At 31.8% G+C, this 18,061-nt stretch overlaps 1 protein-coding gene across 2 annotated transcripts; it reads right to left on the reverse strand.

The window, feature by feature from the left end:
- Positions 1 to 204: 204 nt before the first annotated feature.
- LOC130895411 (uncharacterized) lies at positions 205 to 17,973 on the reverse strand. 2 transcript variants are annotated; one of them, XM_057802664.1, is made up of 4 exons: positions 17,652 to 17,973; positions 10,421 to 10,733; positions 4,857 to 6,557; positions 205 to 3,944 (listed from the first exon to the last, which is right to left on the reverse strand). In XM_057802664.1, exons 2-4 carry the CDS (start codon positions 10,674 to 10,676, stop codon positions 2,407 to 2,409), a joined length of 3,495 nt encoding a protein of 1,164 aa, XP_057658647.1. In that variant the 5' UTR covers positions 10,677 to 10,733; positions 17,652 to 17,973; the 3' UTR covers positions 205 to 2,406. The 2 variants fall into 2 exon arrangements, with proteins under 2 accessions (XP_057658647.1, XP_057658646.1); XM_057802663.1 differs by lacking the exon at positions 17,652 to 17,973 and adding an exon at positions 15,765 to 15,846.
- Between the last annotated feature and the right edge of the window lie 88 nt (positions 17,974 to 18,061).

Below are 18,061 nucleotides of genomic sequence, written 5' to 3' on the forward strand. Positions count from 1 at the left end.
GAAACTAAACATCGTTTAGCTGTTTAAATGGATAAAGATTATAGATCCTCTATATCCTATCAATAAAAACCATATGAACCTCTTTTGTCATGAAAAGTGGATTGGAAAATTGACGTGTCTATAGATGTTTTTTCAGATTTTCAGTAAATGAATTAATGATTGTTAACATTTTTTTTTATATTTAAAGGAAACAAATGACAAAACTTTGTATTTTAAACATTTTATTAAAAAAAATATAAAAAGTACACACACATTAAAAATTATACAATAAATTATGAATTTAAGTACCACCATTCCATGTAGGTATTACAGATACATAGCATCTTCTTTTAAAATTACCCATAAGGGTAATTGATAACCATTTCGATTCACAAATTATATTTCTACTTCAGTCAAGGCTCACAATACAGTTGTAGCTAAATCTACTTATTTGAGAAAGAAAATTGTCTTGTAAATTATAGAAACGAGCGAAACAAATTGAAAATACAGGGTGTTCCGGGACTTGATCCAAAAAATAACACTGATTCCTCAACTTTAAAACCTATAACTTAGAAACGAGGAGTCCTGGAACACCCTGTATATTGAGTGTAGATGAAAATCGCAAACTTTACCAATAGCAATGAATAAATTAGATATAAAGGAAAAGTCTGTAATTTATGTTAGCAAACATCAGTGGCGCAACAAGCTGGTTGATAATTTACCGCGCTGTTCGAAAGAAACTTTTTTTTTACTTAGATACAGATACAAAAACCATTTTCAAAACTCAATTACGGGAAACTACATGTTAACAACAAACGTATTATCACAATCAAGTGATATGGAGATCCTCAACGATTGCTGGGGTATACATTGAGGAAATAAGAATAAATTTGCTGGCAACATTCTTCCTGTTTTCAATCTGTGTTGCATAAGTAGCTGCAAGATCTTCAAATAGCGATAAACAGCACTCTGAACTAGTATCATCTTCAAGTAGCAACAATACATGTAAAGATGCTCAAAGAAATTCGTTATCTTCGCAAGGAGTCTGCACAAGCAATTGTAGTGTTAATAGGAGGGTTGCTACTTAAGTTTTGAGTGCTGTTAAAATTAAAATTGTAAAAACTAATGACGTTACTGGGATCCTTCGAATATATAGACTGAAGGTAGAAAAAAGTCATATTCAAATTTTTGCAATACTGTGAATGAATAATCGTGACACATCGTGAAATGTTAAAAAATAAATAAATCTATAAATTCTTACATAATTATCACAATCATCTGTTACTGCAATTGCTATAATCGACTCATTAGATAAAAGTTGGTATTTTATAACAAAAGAAATATTTGCTAGTTAATTTTCTCATATTGTTTAGAAAAGTTTTTTTAGACCCATTTTACAAGTAAAGTTTAAATCTCAAACAGTCAGTTTAAATTAGAGATATCGACTTTTTTACATTTTAGAGAAACTACATTTTCAAACTTGACACTTCTGTTAAAGCCGAGTTCGATAAAACTCTATTTGAAATAATAAAGTTCATTATGAATCCAGGAAAACGAAGAATCTGACAACCATTATATTATTAAGAGAATCACAAACCGAAATATCCATATCAGTATCCATATTAATTGTTGCATTCTTGGAGGTCGTTCGCCACATAAATGTTTCTTCAAGTTAAAGAGTAAAGCGGAGAAAAACTTCTTTTTAACATGAAACGAAAGATCCGGACCTAACTTTTTCAAATTGTTTACATTATCACAATATTATAAAGAGTTTTGGTAGAATGATTGAAGATTTGCACTTCATATTTGATGAGCTGAAAGGAGATTACGTTTCAAAAAAGAGATTAAAAAAGGCCTGAACAGAATTAGTCATAAATTTGGATTGAATATGTTCCCATCTCATTACCGTTCACGTTTCACAATTTGTACACGATCTTTAAAATGTGTTGACCACTATACGGTACGAAAAAATGTTTACTCAATATACTTTAGTTAGACGGATATTATAAACTTGATTCACAAGTAAAACTTTCTAAAATAAAATAAAACTGAATATGAAACTGTTAAAATCACTTAAACATTTTGAGTGAATTTTTTTATTATTATTTATTTAAATTCGCAGAACTTTCCGGCCCTCCCTGTATTAATTACAACTCTTATCTACGTTTGTAAACCGATTATGAATTAACAAAGTATTTGATGACCGGCATTGTAGGTATTATAAGCCCCTCAATGATATTTTTCAGCAATAATGAGATTACGACTATTAGTAAAATTACATTATAAAAATATCAACCTAACCTAAAAATGTTTGACGTTTGAATTGAGGCGCTTTTTGATGTTGTATTTGAATAGTAAAATGTGCCATAGACAAATCAAAATAGCAACTTTTATCAAATGAAATATCCAAAACGAACCTAAACCTACTCACACATATTTATTTTCTAAAATTGATAATAAATACCTTCTGTAGAAACTTTTGATCCGATTAGTGTTGTGCATAGTCAAAAACATCTGGAACGAAATCGGATCGTGATTGTGTATGATTTGATACCCGGTGACGTATTTGTAAAAACCGAAAAAGTCCTTCGGTACGAACCGTTCGACTTTTTCGACTTCCTCGACATACAGTTCCGGATCGGATATATTATCGTCTTTGGCGAAACTAATATCATTCGATAATTGGATCACTTCGTTATTCTCGGGAACTTCGAAAGGCGTCAGGAATATATTATCGCACAAATAACCTCCAACTCTTTCTCTCATCTTCTTGAAAAAATCCGAAGCCGCTACTAAATCGAGATTGACGTTTTTTATGAATTGCTCTATTTGTGCGTCGTCGAAATATCTGATTAAATGATTTTTTTCTCTATCGTACGTCATTTTTCCTTTAGGAATGCACTCCATTACACTCTTGTTGATTCTGTACCACTTTTTTTCTATTCTAATTTTCACGTAGTTTTCTTCGTGGTCTACGCTCGGGGAATAATCGCTTCCGACGCTGCTGATAGTTTCTATGGATTGTCTTCTTTCGGATAAACGACGTTGGGTTAGAAAACTCTTGTTACGCTCTTCGGTTATCCAATTTTTCCAATTTGCTCCAGACGTACCCAAATGTTCGGTAACTAAATCCGACGGCGATACACTCTCGGGAGTGTTGCTTTGATTTGGGGAATCCACGGAATATAATCTCGGTGTACACACTTTAGGTTCGTTGTTAATTTTCAGTCTACACGTCAATGATTTTTTAGTTTCGTTGAATTCGCTTAATTCGATGATATTCTTCTTTTTTTCCGTTTGTAATGGTGTTAGCGGACCTACTGGCATTGTGTAAATATATTTCGGTATTGGATCTGGTTTTATACAAGGTTCACTAGTGGATACTAATTTACAAATATGTATATTGGAGTTTTCGAAGAATCTCTCTGGGTCGGATATTGTGCAATCGTAACCTATTGTTTTTACAAACGGTTTTCTGTCTTCTTCATCTGAAGAAATATCTTCGACTTCCGGTTTTAACGCAGACAGATTTCCAGTATTCATCGACGTTTTTGTTGTGTTGGATTCTATAGTTTCAATTAGTGGTGTTGGACACTTTGTTTTTTCTGGATATGATTTCGAGGAAACTGTTTCAATATTTTTGATTCCGTTATAATGTGTTGGTGATACCAAATTTATTATTTCGTTGTTGTTCGTCTTAGGTAAGTTTATTTCTGATTGAACACTACAAGTTTTCAATATCTTCGAGCTGCTGTTAGACGTTTCTACTTCTTGTGGTGTTTGTGTTTCACAAGGTATTTTGATATTTTTTATATAATTTTGATTACTATCTGAAGTATTGTTTCCAATACTATGATTTTCTTCGTCAACTTCTATTATTACAACATCTGAACGTGATCTTTTCTCAATAAATGAATTATCTTTGATTTCGGTCTTGACGATCGACGGGTCTTCTTTCGAAGTATCTGAAAAATAGTTTTGAAATTGATATTTTGAGATATTCTAATTAATTTCGTAATTTTTAAAGTTTGTTGTAAATTTCTAGTATCTATCATCCTAATAAATAATAATCCTAATCAGAGATCTTTTTTTAGTACAAAATAATAATTTTTTAACATTATTGGCCGCCATTCTGCAGTCGCCATTTTGTTTTATGAAAAACTGTTGACGTATTCGTAATTGGCCACTTTGAAAACCGTCGCATACCAAATTTTTAATGATTTATTAATATTTATTTAAAACAGTTAATGGATTCGTAATAAGTGACCTCTAAAACTCCCGTATATCGAATTTCATTAGAAAATGATGATTTTTCAACAATGCGCGTTGTTATTTTGAAGCCGCCATTTTGTTAATTGAAAAACAGTTAATGGATTCGTAATCAGTGACTCCAAAAACTTCCGTATATCGAATTTCATTAGAAAATGATGATTTTTCAACAATGCGCGTTGTTATTTTGAAGCCGCCATTTTGTTTATTGAAAAACAGTTAATGGATTCGTAATCAGTGACTCCAAAAACTTCCGTATATCGAATTTCATTAGAAAATGATGAATTTTCAACACTGCGCGTTGTTATTTTGAAGCCGCCATTTTGTTTATTGAAAAATAGTTAATGGATTCGTAATCAGTGACCCCAAAAACTCCCGTATATCGAATTTCATTAGCACATAATGATTTTTTTAACATTCCTGGCCGCCATTTTGTTTTTTCCAAACATTATTGACTGATTCTCTGCGAGCTGTCATTCTGAAGGCGCCATTTTTTTCACGAAGCTGTGCAAAGAGTATTCGAAAGAAATACTATACAATACCTAACAATCGTTATTTTTTAGAAACAGATTACTTTAGAAACACTTTTTACATAATTAATGACTTACCTTCTTCTTCGTCGTCGATGGTGATGATTTCGTGTGATAAAGTCGTTTGTTTCAATCCTACAAGTTTCTCTAGAACTTTCTTATAAACTTCTTTGTCTTCGTTTCTCAAAAGTTCTTTGAACAAATTCAAATCTTCAGTAACGCCGTTTTCACATTTAAACCATTCTTTTTTAATATCCATTTCACTCGGTGGTATTTCTTTAGTATTATCTTGTTTATCGACCAGCGTATCTTTATCGGTTACCGTGACTTCCATTGATTCATCTTGTACGATTACAGTGGGTTTATCTAAAATACTTTTATTTATCGAATACGAATCACTAACACTCAAAATATTACTAGTTTCTGGTGTATAATTATCTGTTGGCAAAACTGATTTATTTCTGTTGGTACTTCGTTTGCTATTCGATTGTAGATGATTTAGTTTTCTTTTCGTTGGCGGTTTCGGTTTAGTATTGGGAACGTTTCGTTTCAAAGCGTTCAAAAAATGCCTCATCCAATTCGGATCCGTATATTTCTCTGGTATTATTGGTAAAACGTCCTTGAGCAAAGGTATTTGCGAGTCCAAATCGTGCGTTAATATTTTTATAGTATACCGTCTCAAAGTCGGGTTAATGGTGCTGTCGTTGAATATGGTTTTCGTTAAAAAAGATATGATTTCGTTAATTAAATCGTCTATGAATAGTTTCAATTCGATCGAAACGTCTACTGCCACTTTTACGAACGTCAAATATTGATAAAAATAATTGAAGATCGCTAAAATTTCGGCGTTGAAAGGAACGCGCATTAATCGGCGCGATAGTGGCAACATCGCTTTAGCTACCGTTATTCTCAGTAATTTATGATAATCCTGAATTGAAGTATTGAATCTATTACTGCTTAGCGACAATCCTAATTTCAGTTCATCTATCCCTTGGGTTATATTGTCTAAAATATATTGATATTTACTGTAGAAATGCGGATCCATTAATTTCAACAGATTTTCTTTGACGGATAAATTTATGGGAGTATCCGTTACTTCGCCGCTAGGTTTTGTTAATACGGACTCGACGTATCTTTGAGGATCGCTGGTTTTCGAAAAATATGCGTTGGGGTGTGTAATTGGGGTTATCGTTGTATTACTGGGCAGTGATACGTTCAGAGGTAAACTTTTCGGAATGTACGGACACATATTTGTTATTGGAGGAGGATTGGTGTCGTTGTATGGTAAATTCGATGGTATTACCACGGTAGATGATGTGGAATCTGGTGAAATCCTTTCTGTACATGTTCGTTGGATTGGTAGACGTGGTTGTTGGGTGGTTCCGTTCCATATTGGTGCGGTTTGATGTAATGGTAATTTACGTATCGTGTTGGTCTCAGTTCGAGATGTTTCGTCAACTGAATATCTTCGTATGGAGCTGTTTTGATTGATGAAACTAATTTCCGGTACTATGGCGGGTAAAATATGTTTTCCTGATAATTTATTATTATATAATTGAGATCTTTGGATGTTTTTATTAGTATCTATAGAATTTATTATTTGTTCTGTTATGGCTTCTTTGTTGGTTGTTTTGCTAGTTTCAGAAACGACATTATAGTTGACGACATTGCTATTGTTGTTGTTCGACTGCGCTTCTTTATTTTCGCAACAAAGTTGAAGATTTTTTTCCGTACTAACATTGTAGGGCTCTTTAGATTTGCACAATGAGGTTGGGACACCTGTAACGATACAAAAGAATCATTAAATTTTGATAAAACTTTATGAATCCTTTGAAATAGTACAAAAATTGTTCCATACCGTGTATAGTGGTGAAAGATCGTTTTGACGATAGAACTTTGAGATGTTTTACCACTTTCTCAGCTTACGTAGCGAATCGGATATGATTGCTATTAATTATAGATCTTTCAAGGAACTTTACATTACGAACTATTAAAGTCCATCAAAGAAAAATAGTAAACCAAAACAATGATCAGTGCGTGATCAGCACGTGAACAACCAGGGCGAACGTGGCTCGGCAAGACAGATAATGAAGTTATTGACATTATCATTACTCCGCTTAAGAAGTATCTTCCTCAAGTGTTGAAGGTTGAAACTAAAATGTGGAATGTTCCAAATATTTTCGGAATTTTTTAGATCAAACAAATCCTGATATATTGATAGGAATAATACGACAGGCAATGGTAGAAAATGAAACTGCTGTCAGTCAGTCATAAGAGTTGTTAATTGTTAGATTTGTTACATGGTTTATATAATTTGTTACTTAGTTGCCCACCCGGTACAGTAATTTCTCTGCAAAATATTTAACAATTCTCCATGAATCACCTTGTATAGGTTTATAAAGGAATTACGACGTTTTGGATTCCAATCTAATCGTACTTATTTAATAGCCTTATTTATTTTTTCACACACTTTTTAGTTGCCCACCCGGTACGATGATTTCTGTATAAAATATTTAACAATTATTTATGAATCACCTTGTATAGTTATACAAAAGAATTTGGATTCCAATCTAATCTTATTTATCCAATAGCCTTGTTTATTATTTCACACAGTAATTTTTAGTTGCCCACCCGGTACGGTGATTTCTGTGTAAAATATTTAACAATTATTTATGAATCATCTTGTATAGCTATACAAAAGAATTTGGATTCCAATCTAATCGTATTTATTTAATAGCCTTGTTTATTTTTTCACACAACACTTTTTAGTTGCCCACCCGGTACGGTGATTTCTGTGTAAAATATTTACCAATTATTTATGAATCACCTTGTATAGCTATACAAAAGAATTTAATAGCCTTTAATAGCCCTATTATTTCACACAGTAATTTATTTAATAGCCTTGTTTATTATTTCACACAGTAATTTTTAGTTGCCTACCCGGTACGGTGATTTCTGTGTAAAATATTTAACAATTATTTATGAATCACCTTGTATAGTTATACAAAAGAATTTGGATTCCAATCTAATCATATTTATTCAATAGCCTTGTTTATTATTTCACACAGTAATTTTAGTTGCCCACCCGGTACGGTGATTTCTGTGTAAAATATTTAACAATTATTTATGAATCACCTTGTATAGTTATACAAAAGAATTTGGATTCCAATCTAATCATATTTATTCAATAGCCTTGTTTATTATTTCACACAGTAATTTTAGTTGCCCACCCGGTACGGTGATTTCTGTGTAAAATATTTAACAATTATTTATGAATCACCTTGTATAGTTATACAAAAGAATTTGGATTCCAATCTAATCATATTTATTCAATAGCCTTGTTTATTATTTCACACAGTAATTTTTAGTTGCCCACCCGGTACGGTGATTTCTGTGTAAAATATTTAACAATTATTTATGAATCACCTTGTATAGTTATACAAAAGAATTTGGATTCCAATCTAATCATATTTATTCAATAGCCTTGTTTATTATTTCACACAGTAATTTTTAGTTGCCCACCCGGTACGGTGATTTCTGTGTAAAATATTTAACAATTATTTATGAATCATCTTGTATAGCTATACAAAAGAATTTGGATTCCAATCTAATCGTATTTATTTAATAGCCTTGTTTATTTTTTCACACAACACTTTTTAGTTGCCCACCCGGTACGGTGATTTCTGTGTAAAATATTTAACAATTATTTATGAATCACCTTGTATAGTTATACAAAAGAATTTGGATTCCAATCTAATCATATTTATTCAATAGCCTTGTTTATTATTTCACACAGTAATTTTAGTTGCCCACCCGGTACGGTGATTTCTGTGTAAAATATTTAACAATTATTTATGAATCACCTTGTATAGTTATACAAAAGAATTTGGATTCCAATCTAATCATATTTATTCAATAGCCTTGTTTATTATTTCACACAGTAATTTTTAGTTGCCCACCCGGTACGGTGATTTCTGTGTAAAATATTTAACAATTATTTATGAATCACCTTGTATAGTTATACAAAAGAATTTGGATTCCAATCTAATCATATTTATTCAATAGCCTTGTTCATTATTTCACACAGTAATTTTTAGTTGCCCACCCGGTACGGTGATTTCTGTGTAAAATATTTAACAATTATTTATGAATCACCTTGTATAGTTATACAAAAGAATTTGGATTCCAATCTAATCGTATTTATTTAATAGCCTTGTTTATTTTTTCATGAAGCACTTTTTATTTATAATTTTTTTATTATCAGTATGAGCTGAATTGATAATTTTTTTATTGGATATACAACAGATACCAACCCACCACGTTAACTAAATTCAATCTATCAAAGATTCAAAATGCTCATCTTATCTTTTTTTGATAAATATGTATAAATTATTTATACCCTCGGTTATTTTTTGATTTATGTGATTAGATTAACTTGTTTATCTTCATATTATATAACTGCGAAGTTTTTTTGTTTGAAAGCTATTTGATCTAATTTGGATAATTATCATAACTAGATAAATAAGATTGAATAATATATACTTGATTTCAATATGCTAATGCATCTGTTATACTTCATAAAAAAAGTTTTACGTTATTATACTAGATTTAAAATTATCAATTTGGATTTTTTTCATTTATTATTCAATTCTTTATGTTTTTGTTTCCATTTAACCTCATATCTTCTTGTTTTATCGACAGGAAGACTCTTTTAATATCATATTCAGTTACTTCTGTTACGTATATGCAACCTGCACAACATCCGTTAGGTTAAAAAAAGAAGGCGAGCCAGGCCTTTATTCTGACAGTGCTGCCTACACGCTGAATTTTTATCATAAAATATGAAAATGTAAAGATTCACAACACATAATTTGAATAGATCATTTGGAATTATTAATTTCTTGTAATGAAAAAATTGGTATAATCGATGTCGTCAATGAAATAATTACGTAAAAATAAACGATTTATTACTGTTTACCATACAATAAACATTTTAAAAATCCGTTATCTAGTGAAAATAATTTATTACTCTCAAAAAAATGGTCTGGTAAGTCATGCGCTTTTACTAAATTAATAATAGTATATTACCTCAAAAATTAACATTTGTTTTTTATAATATTCATTGAAATCAATTTACCAATGAGAAATTTACAACTAACGAGAATATTTATTACCGAAGAGGATTAGAATATTTGGTAATATAGTTGTAGTGAATTTTGTTTTCTTTGGTTAGCTAAACTGATGACATACGTCAATATTCAAATAATGACATTTCTTATATGAAACGAAAATGTTTTTTTTTTCTGTAGTTTGAAAATGTAAACATGTGATGAGGAATTCACAATTATTAAATTATAATAATTATTATAAATTGTTTGAATCTCATAAAACACTCAATGTAGATCATGTTTAGTGTTGAATGTAAATTTAATATTGATCACAACGGTTTTAACAAATAGGTAAGAATATAAATATAAATAAATTATGATACCTTGTTAGGTATAAAGAAAATCAAAATATATCTATATAAGTTTCTTGATGTATTTAGAAGATAGTGAAGTAGATGTTATGACAAAATATCGATTAGGAATCAACCTTCTAATTACAAAATCGAATTTAATTCAAAAATAGAACATACTTACTTGTACCAAGCTTAAATATCGTCAAACTATTATGTCTGAATTTACTTCTACAGACGTTTCTCTTTCTGGCCACCTTGGTTTGAATGGTTTTATGTTTGTTCTTTTCTTGTTTTTGGTCGTTCGACACCGTCGAGCTTCCAGACGAATTTGAAGAAGTCTCTTCATCAACTTCTTCCCTAACTGAATTAGTCTGTGCTTCCAATAGGGGTTTTTGGTGTTTTTGAATCAGTCTTTTTTTGAAATGTTCTATACTCATTTTGCATATTCATCAGACCATATTTTCTTCTCTTAATTCAAATTTTTAACATCGATACTGAAACAAAAATATTAGATCAGTAATTTAATATAATTTTCCTTCATCTAGAAATTGAATACATCACGTTAATGGTTGATGAACAATCGTTTGGTTATTGATACATTGGGCAATGTTAGCATTTTTTGTAAAAAAATATGGCTAATTCACTGATAAACCTCCTTACGTAGTAGCTTAATAAAGATCGTGATATTTACACGACTGTAAACAGCATTGTTGGTGCCGGTGATTAAAAACTTACAGGGTAAATCATGTGTTAAATTTTTGATTTGATTTCAATATAGAGAGTAATTAAGAACAAATGAGTGTTAATAAGAACTTTTAAAACAAATTTCAATCGCTGTTATATTCAATGAACAACCACGGGAAACAAAAATATCAGAAGAGAAATTTTTTTAATTTATATACGAGTCTTGTCGAAAGATTACAAATACAAATTTGTGTCTATTTATGAGATTTCTTTTCAAATATTATCGCAAATAATTTCACTTTATTCTTTCGTTAGATTTTATAAAATACACTACCGGTCAAAAAATTTTGCCCATCCCATAAGCGAAGGTCGAAACCAAAAATTATAGTGTCCCTTATTTTTTTTTTCGTTCTCGCAAATTCAGACTTGCAAGTTTCAAAATGTTTTGAACCAAGAAACTATCGGTTGAAATTCTTGCATTAATCGCGAGTCTCTTAGCCTAGGCAAAATTAACCTTGCCATTACCGCTGAATTTAAAATACCTCGACGTATCGTGGACAAAAATGTGAAAAAATATGCATCCACCAAGAGCTTTGGCGATAGAAAACGATCAGGGTGACCTCGAAAAACCAATCAATGAATCTAGGGATAATCCTTTGAGTACTTCTATAGTAAAACGAAGATTGAGAAAAGCTGGCTAATTACTGTTAGTATATCCCACCACTTTAATAGCGTTCGTTAGCGTTTTTTGCCAAAAATCGATTTTATTCATCAATATAACATCTCGATGCCGTGCTAGTAGAAGGATTTGTCTTTTGTCTCAAAATAGGCTTCAGTTTTAGTAATTGCTTCTTACCAGTGAGCATTTTTTTGAGATCAGTAGTCAGTGGTGGCCAAATCTGGACAATGCGGTGGATGGGGGAATCAATTCGAAGTATAATTCGTTCAAATTAACAATCGTCACCATCGATTTGTGATTCGGTGGAATGTCTTAATGAAACAGTGGTTTTCTCTTCGACATATGAGGCCGTTTTTCCTTGATTTTTGCATTCAAACGATCCAACAACTTTATGTAGTATTCTCTACTGATTGTCTCGCCCTTTTGGAGATAGTCGATGAACAATGTTCCATGCGCATTCCAAAATACTGAAGTCATAACGTTCCAATCTGACTGTTTGGACACTTTGGACGTGGTTCATCGGCTACAGTCCACTCTGTTGATGATCCTTTTGATACCGGAGTAAAGTGAAGGATCCATGTTCCATCTATTGTCACGTATCGTGGCAAAAAATCTGATTTATTACGTGTAAACATGGCCAAACACTGCACAATGGTTCTTTTCGATGAAGCAGAGTCCGGATAACTCTTTTGAACTCAATGATGAGCTTGTACATAAACGTCATACAGATTTAACAATGGCAGCGCCATCTGTGTGTCAGTCACACGAATTATTGAGTGATGTTATATGTTGTTTTGTTCTAAAGACTAGGGCGTTGAAATTTAGTCCCGGTATAATTGGAAATGCCACATTCTAGTCAAAACTTTTCGCGCTACACCTCGTATTTCTTATTTTATGCTGTAATCATAGCGGGAATGTCATAAAAATGACAGTTTACGATACTTCACATGTCAGAAATATTTCATCCCGATAATAGCGATTATCTTATCTAATCTGTTAATATATTTTGCATGCTCTGATTAGTTGTCAAAAACCTTGAAGCTCGATGATCTTTTGATATAATTTCGATAAGTACGAACTCATCGAAACGATAAGCTGAATTATACTAAATTCAACCCTACTATATTTCTCGTACATACATATATATATATATATATATATATATATATATATATATATATATATATATATATATATATAAGATAATTAAATTACGTGTTGCAATAGAGTACGTTTTAATCATATATAGCTATATATCTCTTGATAAGAAAGATAAGAATTTTCCTTGTTTAGATAAGAGAATACTAATATTGCCTTTAAATAAATTTGTATCGTTTATAGCGTATAATAAAATGGTGGGGTGTCATACGACAACGATAAAAACTAACAAAAAAACACCATATAAAAAACCTTAAATTTTTAAAAATTTCTCTTTCAATATTCATGTTAAATGAATTCAAATTCACTTTCTAAATATAGGAAACAACGCCCTCTAGCATTCAAGTTGCTGATTAAATTGCTTGGAATTTATATATTTTGTATTGCTTGACAAAATCTCTTCCAAACAACATCAAGTTTATAAAAATCGGCAAAGCAAAACCGGACCATAACAAAGTTCCCACTCTCCCCCAATTGATTTGGTAAATTTTGAAAAAAATTGCGTTTTCTATTCTATACTTTCAAATTCGCCCTTTAGTGATGAACTTAAAATAATTTTCACGTTCAGGGCCATTTTTGTTATAATTTTTTATCTCTATCCTGAGAGATAAGGCCGTCGACCGTTTTTAGTTACCCGGTACATGATAACTAATATATATACAGGGTGTTCCGGAACTTGATACAAAAAATTCTTTTAATGGATGTATACGTACGTCTATGTCAACGGTTAACAATCCGTAACTTTTATAGGGACAACCTGTACAATCTAAAGGTAGCAGAAGTGAAATTTTCAAACGATTTTTTAACAAAAAGGTAATATTTGCTTAATTTAATGAAATTTATGGTTTGGGAGACGTGTAGATTCACGTTCACCATAAAGAGACATTCTGAAGAAAATTACCATAAATCGTAATTATTTATTGAATATACTTACAAGAGGTATTGAAACACAATAACATAAATAAACATTTGTACTACATACTATCGAAGATCATATTATTAGCTTAAGGAAAAACTTGAAAGACATTAATAATTAAAATAAAATTTTTCTTAATAGCTGTATTAGTCCCGGAACACCCTGTATATAGTGACTCATATTTTTAAACGTAGACCTTTGCGGATCCAAGAGGAAAGGAAATCGATGATTCATAGACGTGCCACAATAATAATTATCGAATACGTTCATTATATACAGTGTTGCCCACGATAATCTCGTTTTCGAGACGAGTATCGAGACGATATTATAAATTTCCCTTGCAAGACAAGAGAGTCTCGCAAAAATCTCGAATATCATATAATAGTAGATGAACTTAACTACTACCAACTGGGTCAAAATGCTGTATCTGATGTTGTAATGAAGAGTAAAACGCGTCGTGTTGAGGAAACATTAAAAATTTACGAGACTCTAGTTCGAAACACTTTTTTGCGAAACAAGACGAGATATATCAATTGGTTGAATTGCTTATTCCATTTGAGCGAGTGAATCAGCGTCACCAATTACTGTAAGACATTTTTGCATTCTAGCACAAACCGTTTGAGCAGATAAAGATTACTGGGTTTCTTCGGCTTGGAAGACGATAACATATTCCCCGACGAAGGCATTCGACCTGAAGCCGACTGTGTCACAAAGAGTTTTTGTCCACCAGGTCAATACAGAGGAGCAGCAGCTGGTGCAGCTCCACATCCTGTAATTACTGCCGTACGGAACCTATGTATGTGGACGGGCATTGTCCTGCATTATGATTAGAAGTTTTCGCCGATGAAACTGTCGTAGGGAACGTCGTAATCCCCTAAAATTTTAATAAAAAACAATTTTTTTCTTTCTTTGAAATGCTCGCCCTAACGATCCAGGAATCTCCTACTAAAGTCACGTTTTCCGTTATACAGCACTGCGACTCTGTCTGCAGGTCTTCTGCAGACTTCTCCTCTTCTATCGCTACCACGCAGGCACACTTTGTTTTCGTCTGATTAGAGAACGGAGCCTCATTGTTCGACAGTCCAAATAACTTGGCAAAGCGTAGACGGACTGCTCAGCGAGCTGGGGTTAATTTGGGGCCAGTAGCTGGCGTTTTTGGCTGTCCAACCATCAACAGCCACTTCTCGCGTTTCTCTGAGCCCTTATTGGACTTGGAACACCAATGAGGGCCCGATTTTCAGCGATGTACTGACAATGAATCCATCAACTCCATTTTTCTTCCGGAACCGTGTTTTCGACGATAGTTACCAATCTCGCTAATGTCATGATATTTAAGATTTTACTAAGAAAAATACAATTTTGCGTTCAGTTTTATGTCCAGTGACTGTAGGGGTGTAGCATGAAACGATTTTTTTAATCATGAGTGTATATTTGCGTTTATTTTGTCGTCTATTGATTGGCAATTTTGAAAATATTGTTACAAACATGTTCGCGAAATGAGTTTTTAAGTCGGCCTTGTACGACTATTATGGAATTCTAAAATTCGGCGAATACGGCGCCTTTGATTTTAATTTTTTATATAACTTTTTATTATAGCAGACGGTTTATTTACATTGTTTCTTTGGAATAATTTCGAAGAAGGTCTGTTTATTTATTTATTTTGTTTCCTTATTTTCTAGAAAGTTTTAGAATTCTTTTGGGATATATAAGCAGTTTGTGTAGCGCAGTATAATTCAGTTTATAATAAACTGTTGAATAAATTATTAGTTAGTTAAGTGATAGTGATAAGTGAATTATTATAAGTTAGTGTAGTGAATAGTGTTCAAATAAATTAAGAACGTAAGAGATAGTGTTTATTAATTCACGCCACGAATAGAAATCGTATAGATAAAAAAGGAAAACATTACAACTTTTGTAAAAACATAACTTATTAATTAGAAAATTATTTGGTGATTAAATTATTCTGATATGTTGATATTTGGTGATTAAATTATTCTGATATGTTGAAATATATTTGATAATATGTCAAATTTTCGTACAAAGTGTTAAAATTTCGGTAATTTCGGGTTTATAAAAAAATTAACTGACCTTTTTACACTGAATCAAGTTCATAAACTCAAATCGTTCAAGCACGAACTTTATCGTGTGATTGCTTACTAAATACTGCTGCATGTACTTAGAAGTAATAGAGATTTGAAGATTTTTTTAAATACTTATTATATCTTATCTTTGTTTAGATATGCCTACCTGTGTACACTGATAAAAAATTATCAGTGATTGTCTGTGTATGTACATAAAATAAAGGTTATAAAAGGTTACACAAGTTGGACGGTTTGATTATTTTAATGTTTAATTTACTCAGAATTGTCTCTAAAATACAACGATACGAATTGTTCGCAATATCGAAAGTAGATATTATATTATATAAAAAAGAATTTTTTCACATAAACTCGTGAATGAAAAAATCAAAAGTCTCTGCGACAATAAATCAGTCGTCTCTCTCGGATGCACATCTTTTTCTTCGATGGAAATAATCTCTTGGTAACGATGGTCAATTTGCAAACGGTTCAGCGCTCAGTAACCGCTTGAACAGCTTTATCACTTGTTGTGTCCTTTGTATGGGTATCTTTTGACGTTTGATGGCTAACTGATAGTGGTGGGTCGAGTAGACAACAATTTACAAGGATCAGTTACCACTAATCAGGACTATTGCAAACAGACATCAAAAGAATGGTTACCGATCATCACATATTGTTGGAGAGCAAGAAAAATTTTCTTGCTCGCGAGTGTATAAACTCTAATCGAGTTTCATATAAAAAAAAACTAATTTCATATCGATAAAAATAAAAATTCAGATGAATTTTTTATTGATTGTCGTTAAAAATCGAAAACCTAACCAATTGTATGAATTTTTGCTCAAAGTTCAACTTTTTGGGAACCCATCTTGACGTTATTTTACAATATTGAAGGTGTTCGTGGATGGTAGCCTCTTCACTACTTACACTAATGCCAAGTTGGTCCAAAATTTTTCTAATCTTCATCCCACACGCGTCGAATATTGTCTGGTGTGATTCTGGTTCGCAGTCGACGATCATGCGGCTCATATTTGACGGTTTCGCGTCCAACTTTGAACCCTTCGGTCCATTTACTCAATACCGAACTTGTTTTGATAAACGCCGAAAAATGTCCGTGTGTTTAACGCCTTCCCACGCCAAAAAACGAATGACGACACGTTGTGCAACGGCGGTCGGCTCTTGACGTTTGTCTCGATGGTATTTGAACCGCCATCGGCCTTGAGTGGTCAATCTTCTTCATTTATATCGCTGTCGAATCAAGACTGAAGACCACACGGATTTATATAAGTGATCGTCATGATCATTGTTTGATGCTATAACAATCGAAACTTCTAACCTCAAAAATAATAGTATCACATCTCGTAAAGAGATGGCGCCAGATACCTCGATCGTACATACAACTTCTAATAATAAGAACGTACTGAAAGTATTTCAGCAATGCGAAACTTTCGCTTTGAATATTATCAAAATATTATTTATCTATCGAGTTTTAATGCGGATATGAATAAACATATTGAGATAATAGATAAAATCTTCGTAATAGTTTGTTAAAAATAAAATACCCATAGACGTTCCAAAGTTATGACAATAAAAAATAAAATGTTGATAAGAAGCATACAACTATTATAAATATGTCAAATTTCAGTGTTTCTACCTCTACAAATGGTTTTTGACCACTCCAAAGGAGCTGTAGGATGTAGAATTCTTTATTTGTATTATTTTTACCCCCTTTTTTGGTCTCTCAAATGATATTATAACAATTTATAATCAATCTCGTAGTTTAGAAGATTAATTTGTGATATTATTTTGAAAAATTTTCTGTTAAAGCACTTATAATAAAAAAACGGCGGATTATTATCTAATATTACTATAAAAATAGTGTTGAAAAAGACACACGTACCTCTATCTATATGTGAAATCACTTGTTACCCGCTAAAATCCAAAATTTCTCAAAAAACTTTCACGAAATTAGAATAGAATGATCAATATAGAGTTTATGATTCAAATATCTCGAGGTGTTCCATTCAAAATACTTTTATTTATGGTTATATTGAAACGATGTTCACTCGCGCTCAACAAAACCTATTTTCAAACACCACGTCAGGTCAAATCGATTTTTCTATGTTTGTCGTTTAAATGGGGTAATGTCTGGTGCGAAAACTGATCAAATACATTTTGTAAAATCGGCAATAGCAATGGAGAATATACGATTCCGATATGTTGAAATGTTTTACTTTGGTGGGTTTTGTTTTTTAATCTTATCTCAGTTCAGATAATTTGTTATCTATTTAGTTATTCTTTACAGTCACG

The sequence above is a fragment of the Diorhabda carinulata genome, chromosome 6 (genome assembly GCF_026250575.1).
Source record: "Diorhabda carinulata isolate Delta chromosome 6, icDioCari1.1, whole genome shotgun sequence".
NCBI lineage: Eukaryota > Metazoa > Arthropoda > Insecta > Coleoptera > Chrysomelidae > Diorhabda > Diorhabda carinulata.